The sequence below is a fragment of the Chrysochloris asiatica genome, unplaced genomic scaffold (assembly GCF_000296735.1).
Source record: "Chrysochloris asiatica unplaced genomic scaffold, ChrAsi1.0 scaffold00011, whole genome shotgun sequence".
In the NCBI taxonomy this organism is placed as follows: Eukaryota; Metazoa; Chordata; class Mammalia; order Afrosoricida; family Chrysochloridae; genus Chrysochloris; species Chrysochloris asiatica.
Genome location: NW_006408529.1, coordinates 27976283 through 27993072, shown reverse-complemented (window position 1 = coordinate 27993072; position 16790 = coordinate 27976283). Strand labels below are relative to the sequence as shown.

Below are 16790 nucleotides of genomic sequence, written 5' to 3'. Positions count from 1 at the left end.
CTCCTTTATTAACTCCATAAGTAACTTATATTGTTGGTAATTCTGCCGTCTTTACTGTTTTTACTCATATTCATTTCCACATGAACCAGAATTCACTTTGTAATTAATATTTCATTCCTCATGAGAATTTGCGAGATTTTATTTGACGTTAGAGAAATGGGTCAATCAGACATTATTTATTGTATGTCACTGTTGCTGTGTGTTCAAATGGGTTTTAATCTAGGTGTAAATAACTTGGTAAACATGGATAAGGATCAGCCAGTTAGAACCTAATAAGCATGTTCATTTTATCCTTTCAATTATGAGGCATATCTCCTGTTGTGAAGCTAACTTTCCTAGTGTTATTTTATTATAAGGTTAATTTGAAGGAGGAAAGATAGCTCAGTTTTGACTGTAGCCTTTTTGTGTGTGTGTGTGTAATCCTTGCTTTGTATTCAGCCTTTTCTTAAATTTATTATTTAGAAAAATTGTATCTGCTGTTAGTAGTTGTGTTGTTAAGTACTGTTGAGTTAGTTCCAACTCACAGCAACCCTGTGTAGGGTTTCCAAGGAGCAGCTGGTGCTTATCCTATAGTGACACATCAGGAATCCATTATATCTCCTTGTTGTTGTTGTTGTGTGCCGTAGAATCGGTTCCGACTCATAGCAACCCTGTATAGGGTTTTTGAGGCTGTAAATCTTTACGGGAGCAGAAAGCCTTAGCTCTCTCCCTCAGAGCAGCTGGTAGTTTCGAATTGCTGACCTTGCGGTTCACAACCTGATTTGTAACCACTATGCTACCAGAGATCCTTATTATATCTCCTAGAAGCATATTTATCAAAAGCATATTAGTGTTTTTTGCAATGCAGCACCTTTTTAATAAAATATTTTCCATGGTATATGATCATTTTAATACATTAAAAAAAAATATATATATACATTTGTATTTAGTCATCTACTTTAAATTTGTAAGTAAGAAATTGTACAAAACTTTTTTCTTTTTGATTCTAAATACTTTGTTTTAGAATGGATTATTACGTCTTTTTTTGCACTACACTACACATCTCTAATATGCCACTAAGCCCTGCCTCCCCCAACACACATTTCCATTTCAATAATTTTGAAGATAGTTTTTCATTATTAAAAATCAAAACAAAAAAAAGTTGGAATTTTTATAGGAATCACATTGGATATTTAGATTACTTTGGTAGTAATTCTGTTTTAACAATATTAATTCTTCCTGTCAATGAACATCAACGTTTTTCCGGCTCTACTCCATTCAGGGTTCTGCATTTTGCTGCTATGTCTCACAGAACCACGAAGTGCCAAGGAAATGGCTCACATGATTGTGGAGGTTAGCAAGTCCCCAAATCCGTAGTTCAGTGCTTCTCTGAAGATTTTTATATATGTTTTGAGAGTCTTGAGTCTGGAATATTCTTCTTACTCTGGCCAAATTGAACTGTTGACTCACTAGACTATGGAAGCTTTTGAGTCAGGTCAGGTGGTACATTGTTGTTGTTGTTGGGTTCCATCGAGTTGGTATCGACCCCTAGTTGACCTTATGCCAGCAGAATGAAACACTGCCCGATCCTGGGCCAACTTCACTATTGTTGCCACGCTTGAGTCCATCGATGCTGCCACTTGGCCAGTACATCTCGTTGGGAGTCTTCCTCTTTATCTCTGACCCTCCACCCTACCAAACATGATATCCTTCTCCAGTGACTGGTCCCTCCTAACAATATGTCCAAAGTATGAGAGACGAAGCCTAGACATACTGGCCTCCAAGGAGCACTCTGGCTGTACTTCTTCCAACACGGATCTGTTTGTTCTTTTGGCAGCTCATGGCACTTGCAATATTCTCCTCCAACACCACAACTCAAAAGCATCAATTCTTCTCCGGTCTTCCTTATTCACTGTCCAGCTTTCACATGCATATGAGGTTATTGAAAATACTATGGCTTGGGTCAGGCGCACCTTAGTCCTCAAGCTGACATCTTTGCTATTCAACACTTGAAAAAGGTCTTTTGCAGCAGATTAGCCAGTGCAAATCCCCTAAACTGGTGGTCAGATGGAGGCAAACTTGCTTAGAAGAGCACTGGTATTCAGATCATTAAGATGGTCCATTTTAACCCAGCAGGATAGCAAAACTGACCAATCCCCTTGTGAGATTTCCTATTTTTTACTGTCACAACCCTGCTAATGATCACTCACACTGAATCATATTAACCTATTATCTTCCTGTACCTTCTTCTACCTAGACCAATCAGGAAAAGAGGAAATACTCCAAATCTGCATGGTTCAAAGACCATGGATAGAAGAGTCACATTAAGTGATTCACTGCACCACACTTGTTCTCTGTGGCTGATTCTCTAGTCTCTATCCTCATTTTTGACTTGAGGGGGAAAGGAAGTGAGATTACATTTCTCCATAAATTCTAGAATAGTGGTTATCCTTAAGTGCCTTGGAGTCGGTTCTGTCTCATAGCGACACTATGCAGGATTTCCAAGGCTTTAAATCTTTGCAGGAGCAAAAGTGTCATAATTCTCATGTGGAGTGACTTGCGGGATCAAACTGCGGATCTTGTAGTTTCCAATACAGCGTTTATCGTATAGACCAGCCATGCCCCCCCCTCCCCCAAATTCTTGAATAGAATTTGCTAAAGTGTCAAAATTCAAGTCTCTCTCTCAGCCACTGATACTTGCTTGGTTTTGGATATACAGGAGATTTCTTTTCTTGTGGACCTACATCCTCTTGGAGTTCATACTTTGAAAGCTTTTTCAGGCAAAATGGATGATCCAAAAACTAAGAGAATGCTATACAGAAGTTAGAGGGTTACCTTCTGTACTCTCACTTAGGAAATCAATATTACTAGAATTTCAGCTCCACTTGTGTTGTCGCCTAGTCACTGTGCCCTTGCACCATCCCTTTGCTTGCTACAGAGGCACCATTATCCTCACTTTGCACAGTAAATTAATTTTCCTGTGTTTGGTATTAATATAAACAAAATCATACAGCAGCACTGTTTTCTTTACAGTTTCTTTAACTCAGCATTACATTTATGGAAATGGTTGTCGGTCAGCCATTTCAAGAGGTAGCATATGCTCAAGAGCGAGTGATACTGAAGGAAGAAGTCCAAGGTACATTGAAGGAATTGGCAAAGAACAAGGCATCAGGAATTGATGGAATAAAAATTGAAATCTTTCAAGAAAGTGAGGCGGCATTGGGGGCACTTACTCATCTCTGCCAAGAAATTTGGAAGACAGCTATCTGGCCAACTGATTGGAAAAGATCCATATTTGTGCCTATTCCAAAGAGAGGTGACCCAACGGAATGCAGAAATCATCGGACAATAGCCCATGCAAGTGAAGTTTTACTAAAGGTAGTACGGAAATGGCTGCATGCATACTTTGACAGGGAACTTCCAGAGGTTCAAGCCAGATTCAGAAGAGGACGTGGAATGAGGGATATCATTGCCAATGTCTGATGGATCTTGGCTGAAAGCAGAGAATACCAGAAAGATGTATACTTGTGCTTTATTGACTATGCAAAGGCTTTCGATTGTGTGAATCATGACAAACTATGGACAACATTGCAAAGTATGAATATTCTTGAACACTTAACTGTGCTCATGAGGAGTCTGTACATGGACCAAGAAGCTGTTGTTCAGACAGATCATGGGAACACTGAATAGTTTAAAATTAAGCAAATCTGCTGTACAAGACCTTTTTAAAAAAACTTTTTATTGTGAATTGAGTGAAGGTTTGTATACAAGATCATCAGTTTTATATTCAATGAATCATACACTTTGTTTCATATCACTGATTGTAATTCCCTCCATACAACAATTATCCCTCTTTTTCTCGGTAGTTCCTATTTCTATTCTACCCACCTTCCCATCCCTTCTCAACTTTGTCCTTAGGTAAATGTTGCCCTTTTGATTTTTTTAAAAAAATGTTTATTGTGAATTATGTTGTAGTTTACATGGGAGAAGATAAGCTTTACATGACTCCTATCGTGTTTCATCATTTCATTGCCATGGTTACAATCCCCTCCATGCATCATCAACCAACCAAAGGATATACACTACAAGCCTGCACCCCGGTCGTCAGCACACAGCCCCTCTCCCTGAGTCTAAAGTCCCCAGCTGCTCCATCTCTCCACGTCATCATCTCTGCTTCCTTCTCTGGGTAGGGTCCTGCACTCCACTCTTCTCTCTTGATAGTTCCAGGGACCTCCGCTCCGGGACTGCAAAGTCAGTCACTCCCCTCCTTTTGCTACAAAACGTCCACTTTGACACTTCCAACCCTCACAATCAGTCCTGAAAACAGTTACTCACCATTTTACCACAAGGGACCTAACCCCATCTCCTTTCATCAGCCCTCCCAGACAGATTGGATACTACTCAGTTGAGATTCTACCTTCCTCTTGAAAGCTTGTAAGCCAGTCACTTCTTGCTTTTGTAGCCCCCTCACATTGGGTAGTCAATGACCAAGTTGCCCATCCCTGTGTACTCTGTGTATGGAGGGGGTGGGAATGATCCTCGCTGTAAAGATTTGTTCCCTCTTTTGAGCTATTGAATCCATCAGTGTAGGTCAAGTTCATCAAATTGTATCAGATTATTCTTTCTTTTTTTTCCTTCTTTCTTCTTCTAGTTGAGCTCTGATCATCCAGTCATTGAAGCTAGGTCGAGTGGGTATTATCTGCAAGTGTGAGTGTTCTTTTGCATATGCCCTCTCCTCTTATCAGCTGGATGCTTCACTCTCCACTCTAGTCCTCTGTGACTGTGTCACTGACTGTGGGCCCAAGAGTCCCCAGGTCTTGCCACACTGCTGAGCAACCGGGTTTCCACTGGGTTCACAGGAGTCTCTTGAACTTTGTAGGGCTTAGCTCACATCTTCATGGCTGTTTTTCCCTTACTTCCCCTTATTGGTGATGAATGTGGACACCAATCAGAGTGCATGTCTGCTCGTGTATTCCTATTGAGTTTTAGTCTTGGAAGGGGGTTTGCCCTAACGGAACCCAACCACTTGCCTTGATGTCTCCTGGGTGAGCAACTTGCTTGTTCTTGTAGTAGTCAGTAGGACTGCTGTTATTGTTTTGTAGTTTTCCTGTTGGTCTTTCTTTCAAGCAGTATCTTCTGTTTATCTAGTCTCTCCAGGTTGGTCTGCTTGTCCTTTCAAGTGGAAATTTCCCACCTCAGAAGATTCTGGATGGGGATCAGGATTCCACCTATGGTCTTATGTAATGCAGAGGCTCCACAGGAAGCCTCCTTCACTGGGCACATTGTAGCCCCATTTTAGGTATTCCAATCAGTTATAGTCAGGAGACGGACTTACAAGCTTTCTATGATGATATTTCTGGTTATTACTTTCTCTCCCCTCCAGTGTCTATTTTATAATGGTATGCCAGGAAAACCAAGATTCAAAAGACAGCCAAGCATCTTAACATTATTTCCCTCTTTTTGCCCATTCCAACCATGTCTCAATTGCTGTGTCCCAGGGCCCTGTTGTTCCAAGGCTGTGCAGACGTCATTATTTACCTCTGTCCTGCTTAGCCCATGCAAACCTGCCTAATTGTTTTCCCATCTGCCTTGTTCTTCCGTTCCCCTCCCCATTCTTGTGTATTGCCCTTGTCCATAGTACCGAAATTATCTTGTGTCTATTCCGTACCCTATGCTCCACCTTCCCCTCCCTCTCCTCACCCCACTCCTGACATTCTTGTAACCAGCAAAGAATCCCCCCCTGCCACTTTAGTATGGGTTCTTTTTCTTATTCTTTATAGTAGTGATCCTATGCAGTATTTCTCCTTTTGTGACTGACTAATTTCACTCAAAGAGCTCTGGTAGTGTAGTGATTACTAATCGGGCTGCTAACCTCAGGGTCAGCAGTTTGAAACTACCAGCTGTTCCATGGGAGAAAGATGAGGCTTTCTGCTTCCGTAAAGATTTACAGCTTTGGAAACCCTGTATAGGGTCACTATGAGTTGGAACCTACTCCACGGCACATAACAACAACAATTTCACTCAGCATAATGTCCTCAAGGTTCATCCATGTTATGTGATAGCTTACAGCTAGCTACCTTGTTGTTCTTCAAGTTAGCATAACATTCCATTGTTTGTATGTACCACAGTTTGTTTATCCATTCTTCCATTGGTGGGCACTTAGGCTGTGCCCAAGACCATTTTAAAGTGTTGAAGAGCAAAGATGTCAGCTTGAGGACTAAGGTGTGCCTGACCCAAGCCATGGTATTTTCAATAACCTCATATGCATATGGAAACTTGACAAGTGAATAAAGAAGACCATAGAAGAATTGATGTTTTTTGAGTTATGGTGTTGGAGGAGAATATTGAAAGTGCCATGAGCTGCCAAAAGAACCAACAAATCTGTGATGGAAGAAGTACAGCCAGAGTGCTCCTTGGAGGCCAGGATGGCCAAAGTTCGTCTCTCATACTTCGAACATATTTTCAAGAGGGATCAGTCACTGGAAAAGGATGTCATGTTTGATAAGGTGGAGGGTCAGAGAAAAAGAGAAAGACTCAGAGCAAGATGTATTGACCAAGTGGCAGCATCAGTGGGCTCAAGCATGGCAACAATTGTGAGGTTGGCCCAGGATCGGGCCTAGTTTAGTTCTGTTGTGCATAGGGTTGCTATGAATTTGTGCTGACTCGATGGTACCTAATAACAAGAAGAAGAACAACAACCATGTTGCTATATTGATCCTTGGTAGTGTAGTGGGCTATGAACTGGGTTGCTAACCACAAGATCATGAGTTCAAATCTTACCAGCCTCTGTAATGAAGAAAGATGAGGCTTTCTGCTGCTATAAAGATATGCAGCACTAGAAACCCTATACAGTGTTGCTATGAGTCAGAAGTGACTCTATGACATACAGTCATCATCACCATCTTGCTGTATGCAAATGTAGACTGTCCATTTAAATGGCTGTAAGTTGTTGTTGCTGTTAAGTGCCCTCCACTTGTTTCCACTTCATAAGGACTCTATAGGTTTCCAAGGAGCAGCTGGTGGGTTTGAACCTCTGAGCTTTTGGTTAGCAGTGCAGTACTTATCCCCCAGTGCCACACTAGCACTCCAGTGACTATGGTGGTATTCCATTATATTAGTATAAAACTGTGTGTGAATGGATTCACCGTGTTCCGACTCAACAATGGCCTTATATAAGGGTTTCTGAGGAGCAGGTGGGCTGGTGGGTTTGAACTGCCACTTTGTAGTTCAGATCGCCCTTACAGTCTAATGCTTATCTTTCAGTGCCACACCAGGATTTCTTGTTGTTGTTGCTAACTGCCTTTGAGTTTGTTCTGACCCATAGTGACCCTATATAAGGTTTCCGATGAGCAGCTGGTGAAGGACTGCCGACCTTGCTGTTCAAACTGACTTTGCAGTTTGAACACAGCAAAGTTAGTCCACAGCACCACACCAAGATTCATTAGTCCCTAGTTAATCTGCCTGTTTGTTTCCACCTTTCAGTGTCATTTTGCTTTTTGTAAAAATATTATTGGCCAGAATTTTAAGCTAAATTTACTCAGAGAACTAGGGAGAAGTACATCTACTCCAACTCTCTGAAACCTGAATTTATTGTTTACTTCTGATGTCTGTTTTAAAAACCTTTGAAATCATGAAGGAACATGATTCTTTTTAATGTATATTTGGTGAATTTACAATGAAATATTTTATGCATATATTGTCACTTTACAATGAATATATTCACTGCAGTGGACTTTTAACAAATTAGTTTTATGTGAAATAAAATCTTAAATAATTCTGTTTAGATGGAACACAAACTAAAGAACTTTTACCCTATGCTTAATTTTAGAATCTTTTAGCAGAAAAAGTAGAGCAGCTGATGGAATGGAGTTCCAGGCGCTCAATCTTCCGAATGAATGGTGATAAATTCCGGAAATTTATAAAGGCACCACCTCGAAACTACTCTATGATTGTTATGTTCACTGCTCTTCAGCCTCAGCGCCAGTGTTCTGTGTGCAGGTAATTTATGAATATTTTAAGTTTTAGAAATTATTGTTCCCCCAACCTTACATATTTAAGATACATACACTATTTAATGTTGTACTCAAATATAAATATATGCACTTAAAAATAAGCGCAAAATCAGTGTATTATAGAAAATGACTTTGGTCGTTAATATTCTTTTATTGAAGATATATAGTATTTACTGATCAATTACTTAATATAATCATTTACACAGATACCTGTTATTTTTATGTCCTTCTTAAAGGTACAAGACTGTGATTTAGATAGTGCCTTGTAACTCATCTAATTATAGTTTTTGGGAATGAAATAAAACCCTACCCCCAATATCTTCTACTCAGGGAAATCCATTTACTGCATTTTCTTTATGTTGTTTGCAAATATTTTCTCAGTCTGTAACATGCCTTTTCATACTTTAAACGGGATCTTTTACAAAACAAAATACTTTAAATTTGATGACATCCAGTTTATAAATCTTCATTTTTCTGGTTCTTAGTTTCAGAGTCAAATCCGAGAACTTTTTGTCTAATGCTAGAAATGAAGATTTTCTCTTTGTTTTTCTGAAAGTGGTATCATTTAAAATTTTACATATTGATCCAGTTAGATGTTGTCTTTATAAAAGATGTGTGGTTTAGGCCAATTTATTATGTGTCCGTGGACGTTCAATTACTTCAGCTTAATTTGTTGAAACATCTGTCATTTCTCCAATGAACTGTTTATTTATATTTGTTTTAAAAATCAGTTGGACACATTTGTCTCTATTTTTAGGTTTTCTATTCTAATCCATTGATTTATGTGTCTGTACTTGCAGCTATTCTTTATTGCTTTGATTGTTATAGCTATATTCTGGCCTTGCTGTTGGCATACCTAATTCTTCCCACTTTGATTGTTATAGCTATATTCTGGCCTGGCTATTGGTAGACTGAATTCTTCCCACTTTAATCTTTCTTTCCCCCCCAAGTAATTTTAGTTATTGTACGACCTGTTTTTTTCACAAAAATTTTAGAATAAGATTGTATATATCTACAAAGAACCTTGCTAGTATTTTGATAGGAATTGCACTGAACCTGTCTGGGGAGAATTGGCATACGTATTTACAATGCTGAGTCTTCTCATCTATGAATACACTGTGTCTCTCCATTTGTTTATTTACTGCATTAATTTGATTTGGGTTTTATAATTTTCAGCATACAGAGCCTGTGCAAGTTTTGTTATAAAGAGCCATAGTGGTGCAGTGGTTAGCAGCTTAGCTGATAGCTAAAAGGTAGATGGTTTAAACCTACCTACCAGTTGCTCCATGGTAAAAAGATGTGGCAGATTTGAAAAGATGATGGTTCACAAATATGAAAAGAATACATACAGCCTTGGACGCTCTGGGGGCAGTACTTACTCTGCCCATAGGGTTGATATGTGTCAGAACCAACTCCATGGCACACAGCAATGCATAAGCATGTTTTGTTATGTTACATCTAAGTATTAATTTTCGTTGGAGTAACTGTAAATGATAACTATGTTTTAATTTTGGTTTTTGCAGGCTTGTGAATATAGAGTAATGCTAATATTTTCATTTGCAAATCTTGTATTTTGCAGTTTTGCTGAGCTCTCACTTACTACTTCTGAGTTCTCTTAGATTTATTGGAATGCTCTATAAATACAGTCGTTTTATCTATAAATAAATATTCTTTCTTTCTAGACTATTCCTTTAAATTTTGTATTCTTGCCTTATTTCACTGGTGAGCACTTTACCTGCTAGGTGTAAAAGTGGTGAGAGTAGACATACTTACTTTCTTCTTTGATAGTTGTGGGAAGGCATTCAGTCTTTTACAAACTGAATTTGATTCCTATAATATTAGCTATAGGTATTTTTCTGTTGTGGTGGTGTGCCATGGAGTCAGCTCTAACTCATAGCGACCCTGCATAGGGTTTCTGAGACTATAAATCTTTACAGGAGCATAAAGCCTCATCTTTCTTACACAGAACGGCAGGTAGCTTTGATCTGCTGACCTTGAGGGTAGCAGTCCGACTTGTAACTACTATGCTACCAGAGCTGCTTCATTGAAAATATATGCAGCAGAACACACCAATTCAACAATTTCTACATGTACAATTCAGTGACATTGATTATATTTTTTGGGTTGGTGCAATAAATAACATCATGATAAACAGAGAAAAGTTTAACTTGTCAGAGGCTTCGTTTTGCTTGGATCTACCATCAACGCTCATGGAAACAGCAGTTAAGAAATCAAAGAAAGTATTGTATTATGCAAATCTGCTACACAATACCTCTTTAAAGTGTTGAAGAACAAAGATGTTAGTTTGAGGACTAAGGTGCAGCTGACCCAAACCGTATTGATACTGACTTGATGGCACCTAACAAAACAACATCTGCAATTGGAATCCTGGTGTGGTGCTGTGGGTTAATGTGCCAGACTGAAAATCCGTTGAACTGCAAGGTCAGCGGTTCAAGCTCACGAGCTGCTCCTTGGGAACCCTATACAGGGTCGCTATGGGCTGGAATCGATTCGACAGCACTTCACAACAACACAACAACATCTGCAATCGAAAATTGAACAGTGAGTAAGGAAGATCGTAATTCAGTTATGGTGTAGAAGAAAAATATTAAAGAATTAATTAGTTTGGTGGTACAAAGTAGGGAGCTCTAAGGGAGTAAAGGGGCTTATTAGCACAAGACAGTGCTGGCCTTGATGGTCTGGTGTTTAGGACTTTTATTGGGTTAATAAGGGGGAAGGCAATGGGGCTTTGTAGAATGGGGAGGCATTTCACAAATTGAGTGATGATTTCCTCTAGGTTAATTGGGAGGTGGTTTAAGATATTGTCCATCTTGGTGTGCATAACAAGTTATTGGGAGGTGATTAATGGTAGTCTTCATTGCTCAGCATGGGGGTGGGTGGGGTGGTGGACATTTCTGGCCACTGGGCAGAGTTTAGTAGCTGTTGTTAAGTGCCATAGAGTTGGCTCTGACTCAGCAACACTGTATAGGACTTGTGAGGAGCTTAGTGAGTCGCTTTTCAGTGAGGCCACTGTTCTCCATTCCTGTGACAGAAGTTCTGCAAAATAAGCTAGTGTCTTATCAGTGGGGACTGGTAGTTCTCCATTTCTGCAAAACAAGTTTAGTATAAACAGGCTGGGGTCTTAAAATTGTTTCAACACTACAGCTGGGTCCTTTTGTGTATACTGATGGGGCACAACTCAAAATGAAGAGAAACAGCTGTAAAACTCCATTACTAATTGGAACATGAAATATATGAAGTATGAATCTAGGAAAATTGGAAATTGTCAAAAATGAAGTAGAATGTATAAATGTCGATATCCTAGACGTTGTTGTTAAGTGCTGTGGAGTCGATTCTGACCAATAGCGACCCCTGTATAGGGTTTCCAAGGAGCAGCTGGTGAGCTTGAACCACCGACCTTACAGTTCTAACGACTTTGTAGTCTGACGCTTTAGCCCACAGCACCGGACTCATCCTAGGCATTAGTGAACTGAAATGAACTGGTATTGACCCTTTTGAATCTGACATTCTCATTTTTTACTTTGTTGGAAATGACAGATTGAAGAGGAATGGTGTCACATTCATCATCAAAAAGAATGTTTCAAAAGTAGTAATGAGGTACAACACTCTCTGTGATAGGATAATATCCATGTGTCTGCAAGGAAGACTAGTTAATACCGCTATTACTCAAATTTATGCACCAACCACTGAGGCCAGTGATGATGAAATTGAAAAATTCTATCAACTTCTTCAATCTGAAATTGATCAAGCATGTAATCAAGAAGTATTGATAATTACTGATAATTGGAATGCAGTGGTTGGAAACAAAAAGAAGGATTAGTAGTTGGAAAATATGGCCTTAGTGCTAGAAATGATGTTAGAGATAGCATGATAGAATTTTGCAAGGCCATTGAATTCTTCATTTTGCAAATATCTTTTTTTTAAAAACGGAAGATTTATACATATGGACCTCACCAGATGGACTACACAGAAATTAAATTGACTAAATTTGTGGAAAGACACCATGGAAAAGCTCCATATCATCAAAGAAAACAAGGCCAGGGGCCGACTGTGGAACAGCCCATCAATTGCTCATATGCAAATTCAGACTGAAGCTGAAGAAAATGAAAACAAGTCCATGAGAGTCAAAATATGACATAAACCATCTGAATTTAGAGAACATCTGAAGAACAGATTTTGAAGCATTAGACATTAAAGAACAAAGACCAGAAGAGTTGTGGGATGTCATCAAGAACATCATACAGGAAGAAAGCAAAAGGTCATTAAGAAGACAAGAGAAAAGGAAAACACCAAAATGGATGTCAGAAGAAACTATGAAACTTGCCCTCTGGTGTAGAGATGCTTAAGTAAATGGGAGAAGTAAGGAGACAAAGAACTGAACAGAAAATTTCTAAGGTCACCTCGAGAAGACAAAGTTAAATATAACAAAATGTGCAAAGAACCTCAAGTTAAAAAAAAAAAACAACAAAAGGAAAAAAAATACACTCAGCATTTCTGAAGCTGAGGGAACTGAAGAAGAAAATTAAACCTCAACCTGCAGTTTTGAAGGATTCTGTGGGCAGAATACTGAATATGCAGAAAGCATCAAAAGAAGATGGAAGGAATACACAGAGTCACTGTATCAAAAGAAATGATCAGTGTTCAGCCATTTCAAGAGGCAGCATATGATCAAGAGCCAATGATGTTGAATGAAGAAGTCCAAGGTGCATTGAAGGCTTTGGCAAAGAGAAGGTGTCAAGAATTGATGAAATACAAATTGAAATATTTCAATGAAGTGAGGCGGCACTGGAGATACTCACCTATGCAAAGAAATTTGGAAAACAACTACCTTGCCAACTGACTGGAAAAAATCTGTATTTGTGCCCATTCCATAAAGAGGTGACCCAATGGAATGTGGAAATCATCGGGCAATATCACTGATATTCCATGTGAGTTAAGTTTTACTAAAGGTAAATACAGCAATGGCTGCAACCATAAATTGACAGAGAACTTCCAGAGGCTCATGCTGGTTTCAGAAAAGGACATGGAATGAGAGATATCACTGCTGGTATCAGATGAATCTTGGCTGAAAGAAGAAAAAACCAGAAAGATGTTTACTTGTGCTTTATTGACTGTGCAAAGGCTTTCAGTTGTGTGGATCTTGACAAGCTATGAACAACACTGTGATATGTTATTATTCTGGAGCACTTAATTGTGCTCACGGGAAACCTGTACCTAGATCAAGAGGCAGTTTGAATAGAACAGGGGGACACTGAATGGTTTAAAATTAAGAAAGATGTGCACCAGAGTTGTATTCTTTCACAATCTTTTTCATTCTGTATGCTGAACAGATAATCAGAGAAGCTGGGTTATATGAAGAAAAACATGGCAGAAGGATTGGAGGAAGGCTCATTAACAATCTGTGATACGTAGATGATACAACCTTGTTTGCTGAAAGCCAAGAGGACTTAAAATACTTCTTAATGAAGATCACAGCCTTCGGTATGGGTTGCACCCCAGTGTAAAGAAAACAGAAATCCTCACCAGTGGACCAATAAATAACATCCATCTAAATGGAGAAAAAGATTGAAGTTGTCAATGCCTTCATTTTGCTTGGGTCAACCATTAACACTCATGGAAGCATCAGTCAAGAAATCAAATGACGCCATTGCATTGGGTGAACTGCTGCACAAAGCCTCTTTGAAGTGCTGAAGAGCAAAGATGTCAGTTTGAGGACTAAAGTGCATCTGATGCGTGCCACGATATTTTCAATCACTTATGCATGCGAAAGTTAGATAGTGAATAAGGGAGACCATAGAAAAATTGATGCATTTGAGTTATGGTGTTGGAGGTGAATATTGAAAGTGCTGTGGGCTGCCAAAAGAACAAATAGATCTTTGTTGGAAGAAATACATTCAAAGTGCTCTTTTGAATATAGAATGGCCAGACTTTGTCTTTCATACTTTGGACATATTGCTAGAAGGGGCCAGTTCCTGGAGAAGGATATCGTGTTTGATAAAGTGGAGAAAAAGAGGAAGACCCCAATGGGTTTGATTGATACAATGGCAGCATAAGTGGGTTCAAATGTAGCAACAATTGTTAGATTGGCCCAGAATTGGGCAGTGTTTCATTCTGTTGTACATAGAGGTGCAAAGAGGGAAGGAGAGATGAAAGATGAATAGCTTTTGGGGAATATTACATCTTTTATAGATAGAAAATTTATGCATATCATTCGGCTGAGGTGGAGGAATTGTTAATGAGAACGAGATTAGAGATATTAGACTAGATGAGATTGAATTACGCTAGATTTTCACAAGGGTGAAAAACATGTTTTTATACAAGTAAAAAGATTGGAAAATTAGAATGTTATATGAAGTGTTATTATTTAGTAAAGGAGTAAATTGTTGTGGTTTAATCTGGTAATATTTTGGAGTCCTGGTGTGGCCATGTGGGATAAAGTACTAGACTGCTAGGCTGGTTGGAAACACAAGGTCCGTGGTTTGAATTCACCAGCAGCTCCTTGGAAACCCTGTATAGGGTCACTATGGGTCAGAACTGACTTGATGGCATTTAACAACAGCAACACTAAGGTTGACACATATATGCATATATGTTGTTGTGGGATCCGCACTCAACTGGCAAGGTTGGTTTGAACTATTAAGTCATTGATTCAGATCCACCAGCCAGTCCTCAGAAACCTTGTACAGGGTTGGTATGAGTCAGAACTGACTTGCTGGCATTTAACAATAGCAACAATAGAGGTGAATGTTGATGGAATAGAGAAGTTTGAGGAAAGTTGAGGCTGTGATAATGTCTAGAACATGGATGTTGAAATTACTCAGGACTGGAGTCCTAATGTAGTGCTGTAGAGTTAGTACAGTTCTGCTGACTGCAAGGTTGGCAGTGAAGACCCACCAGCCCCTCCTTGGAAACACTATACAGGGTCTCTGAATTGGGACCAACTTGATGACACTTAACAATATAGTGAAATTCGAGTGGAAAAATTTAAATGGGCCGGTAGATGTTTTGGAGTTGCTAGATGATGATAACTTTATATTTACTTGTTGATGTAAATTCCAAAATTATTGTTATTAGGTGCTATGGAGTCAGTTCCGACAGTGACACTGTACAGTGAAATGCAACACTGCCCCGTTCTGTGCCGTCTTCTCAGTTGTTATATTTGAGCCCATTTTGGCAGCTACTGTGTCAGTCCATCTCATTGACTTCCTCTTTTTTTCTGACCTTCTTTTTTGCTAAGCATGATGTCCTTTTCCAAGGACTGATCCCTTTTGATAACACATCCGAAATATAAGAAGAGATGGAGTCTCACCAACCTATTTTCCAAAGAACATTCTGGCTGTAGTTTTTCCAAGGCAGACGTTGTTCTTTAGCAATTCATGTTACTTGCAATATTCTTCCTAACACTATAATGCAAATGCCTGGATTCTTCTCCAGTCTTCCTTGTTCATTATCCAGCTTTCACATGCATATGAGGCAATTGAAAATACCTGGAGTGGGGTCAGGTACACCTTAGTCCTCAATGTGATACCTTTGCTCTTTAATACTTTATGTAAAAAAGGGTCTGTTAAATAATTGTGATTAAGCAGTGTCCTCAAAGTATACTGTTAATGAGCAAAGAATACTAACCTTATTCTGTGACCCATACTATAGTTGGCAGAGTAGATCAAAGAGCGATTTCAAGGTGACAAGATGATAGGGAGAGAGAAGTTTCAAGAGAATGTTTTCAAGAAAAATTATTCAAATTATATTCCTATAGTTTTAATTAAGCCTCAAAGAAGGTTGTAAATATATTGAGAAATACACCCTATTCTTTTCAGCCATCTTTATCATTTCTGTTTGGAACATGAATTAAATTCTCCTTTGTCCTTTTATGTCAAGGTAATTTGGGGTCATTTCTATTGTATGTGATCTTTTAATATTTCATAGACTCGTTGAAAAGATCATAGTCATAACTTAAGTCTTTAATTTTTTTTTTTCTTTATGAGACTTTTCTGCTTCTTTTCTCAAAGAAAAAGTGAAATTTTCTTTTAGAGTTAGCTCACACTTAGATTTTCCAGTTGGTTTATTTGCTGAAAGCCTGTTGAATGAGCTATTGGCTTTCTTGTAATTCCTCTTAGTCATTCCTTTCTTTTTCCCTTAGCAATTTATTCACAAATTTCAATATTCATTTCTGTCCTCTCAGTGGTCACATCACACACATCCTTGTCCAGATGAAGTTGATAATTAAGAGTACTCAATATAAGTCTTTCCTCCCTTAAGTGTTTACTCCAAACTTCCTTTATCAAATTGTACTGGAAATATTCCCCATAATTGCTACATCTTTTAGTTATATTCTTCCTCCGAGTCACATATCTATTCCAGAATTAATTGGCTCTAAATTCTGAGAACAAATATTTTCTTGTAAGAATATAACTGTGGATCAGTGGAATCCTGGTATGTTGCTATAGGATAAGGATTGGACTGCTAAACACAAGGTCAGTGATTCAAATCCACCAGCTGCTTCTCAGAAACCTGATACAGGGTTGCTATGAGTCGGAACAGACTGGACTGTACTTAACAGCAACAACAACATGGGTCAGTAGATTTAAGAAAAGTCAGTGAAGAAAATTCGAAAACTGTACTTGTAGTTAGCAGTCCACTGATTATCCTACAGCACCCTCAGTGGCTCTCAGTTTTGTATTAATCTCCTACAAATCTCTAAAACATTGGTTATAATGCACCTTGCTAGAGTCTATATGGAGTACTGATGTGGTCCTCAGTCATATTTTGAGTGCCTTC

The 16790-nt window shown here is 38.8% G+C and overlaps 1 protein-coding gene across 2 annotated transcripts in view; it reads left to right on the top strand.

The window, feature by feature from the left end:
* Nucleotides 1–16790, top strand: part of TUSC3 (tumor suppressor candidate 3) — a 265224-nt gene that overhangs the window by 52067 nt on the left and 196367 nt on the right. For both annotated transcript variants that reach the window (XM_006834474.1, XM_006834473.1), the window contains exon 2: nucleotides 7808–7977. In XM_006834474.1, the coding sequence (XP_006834537.1) occupies nucleotides 7808–7977 (170 nt within the window). The remainder of the gene's footprint in view (nucleotides 1–7807; nucleotides 7978–16790) is intronic.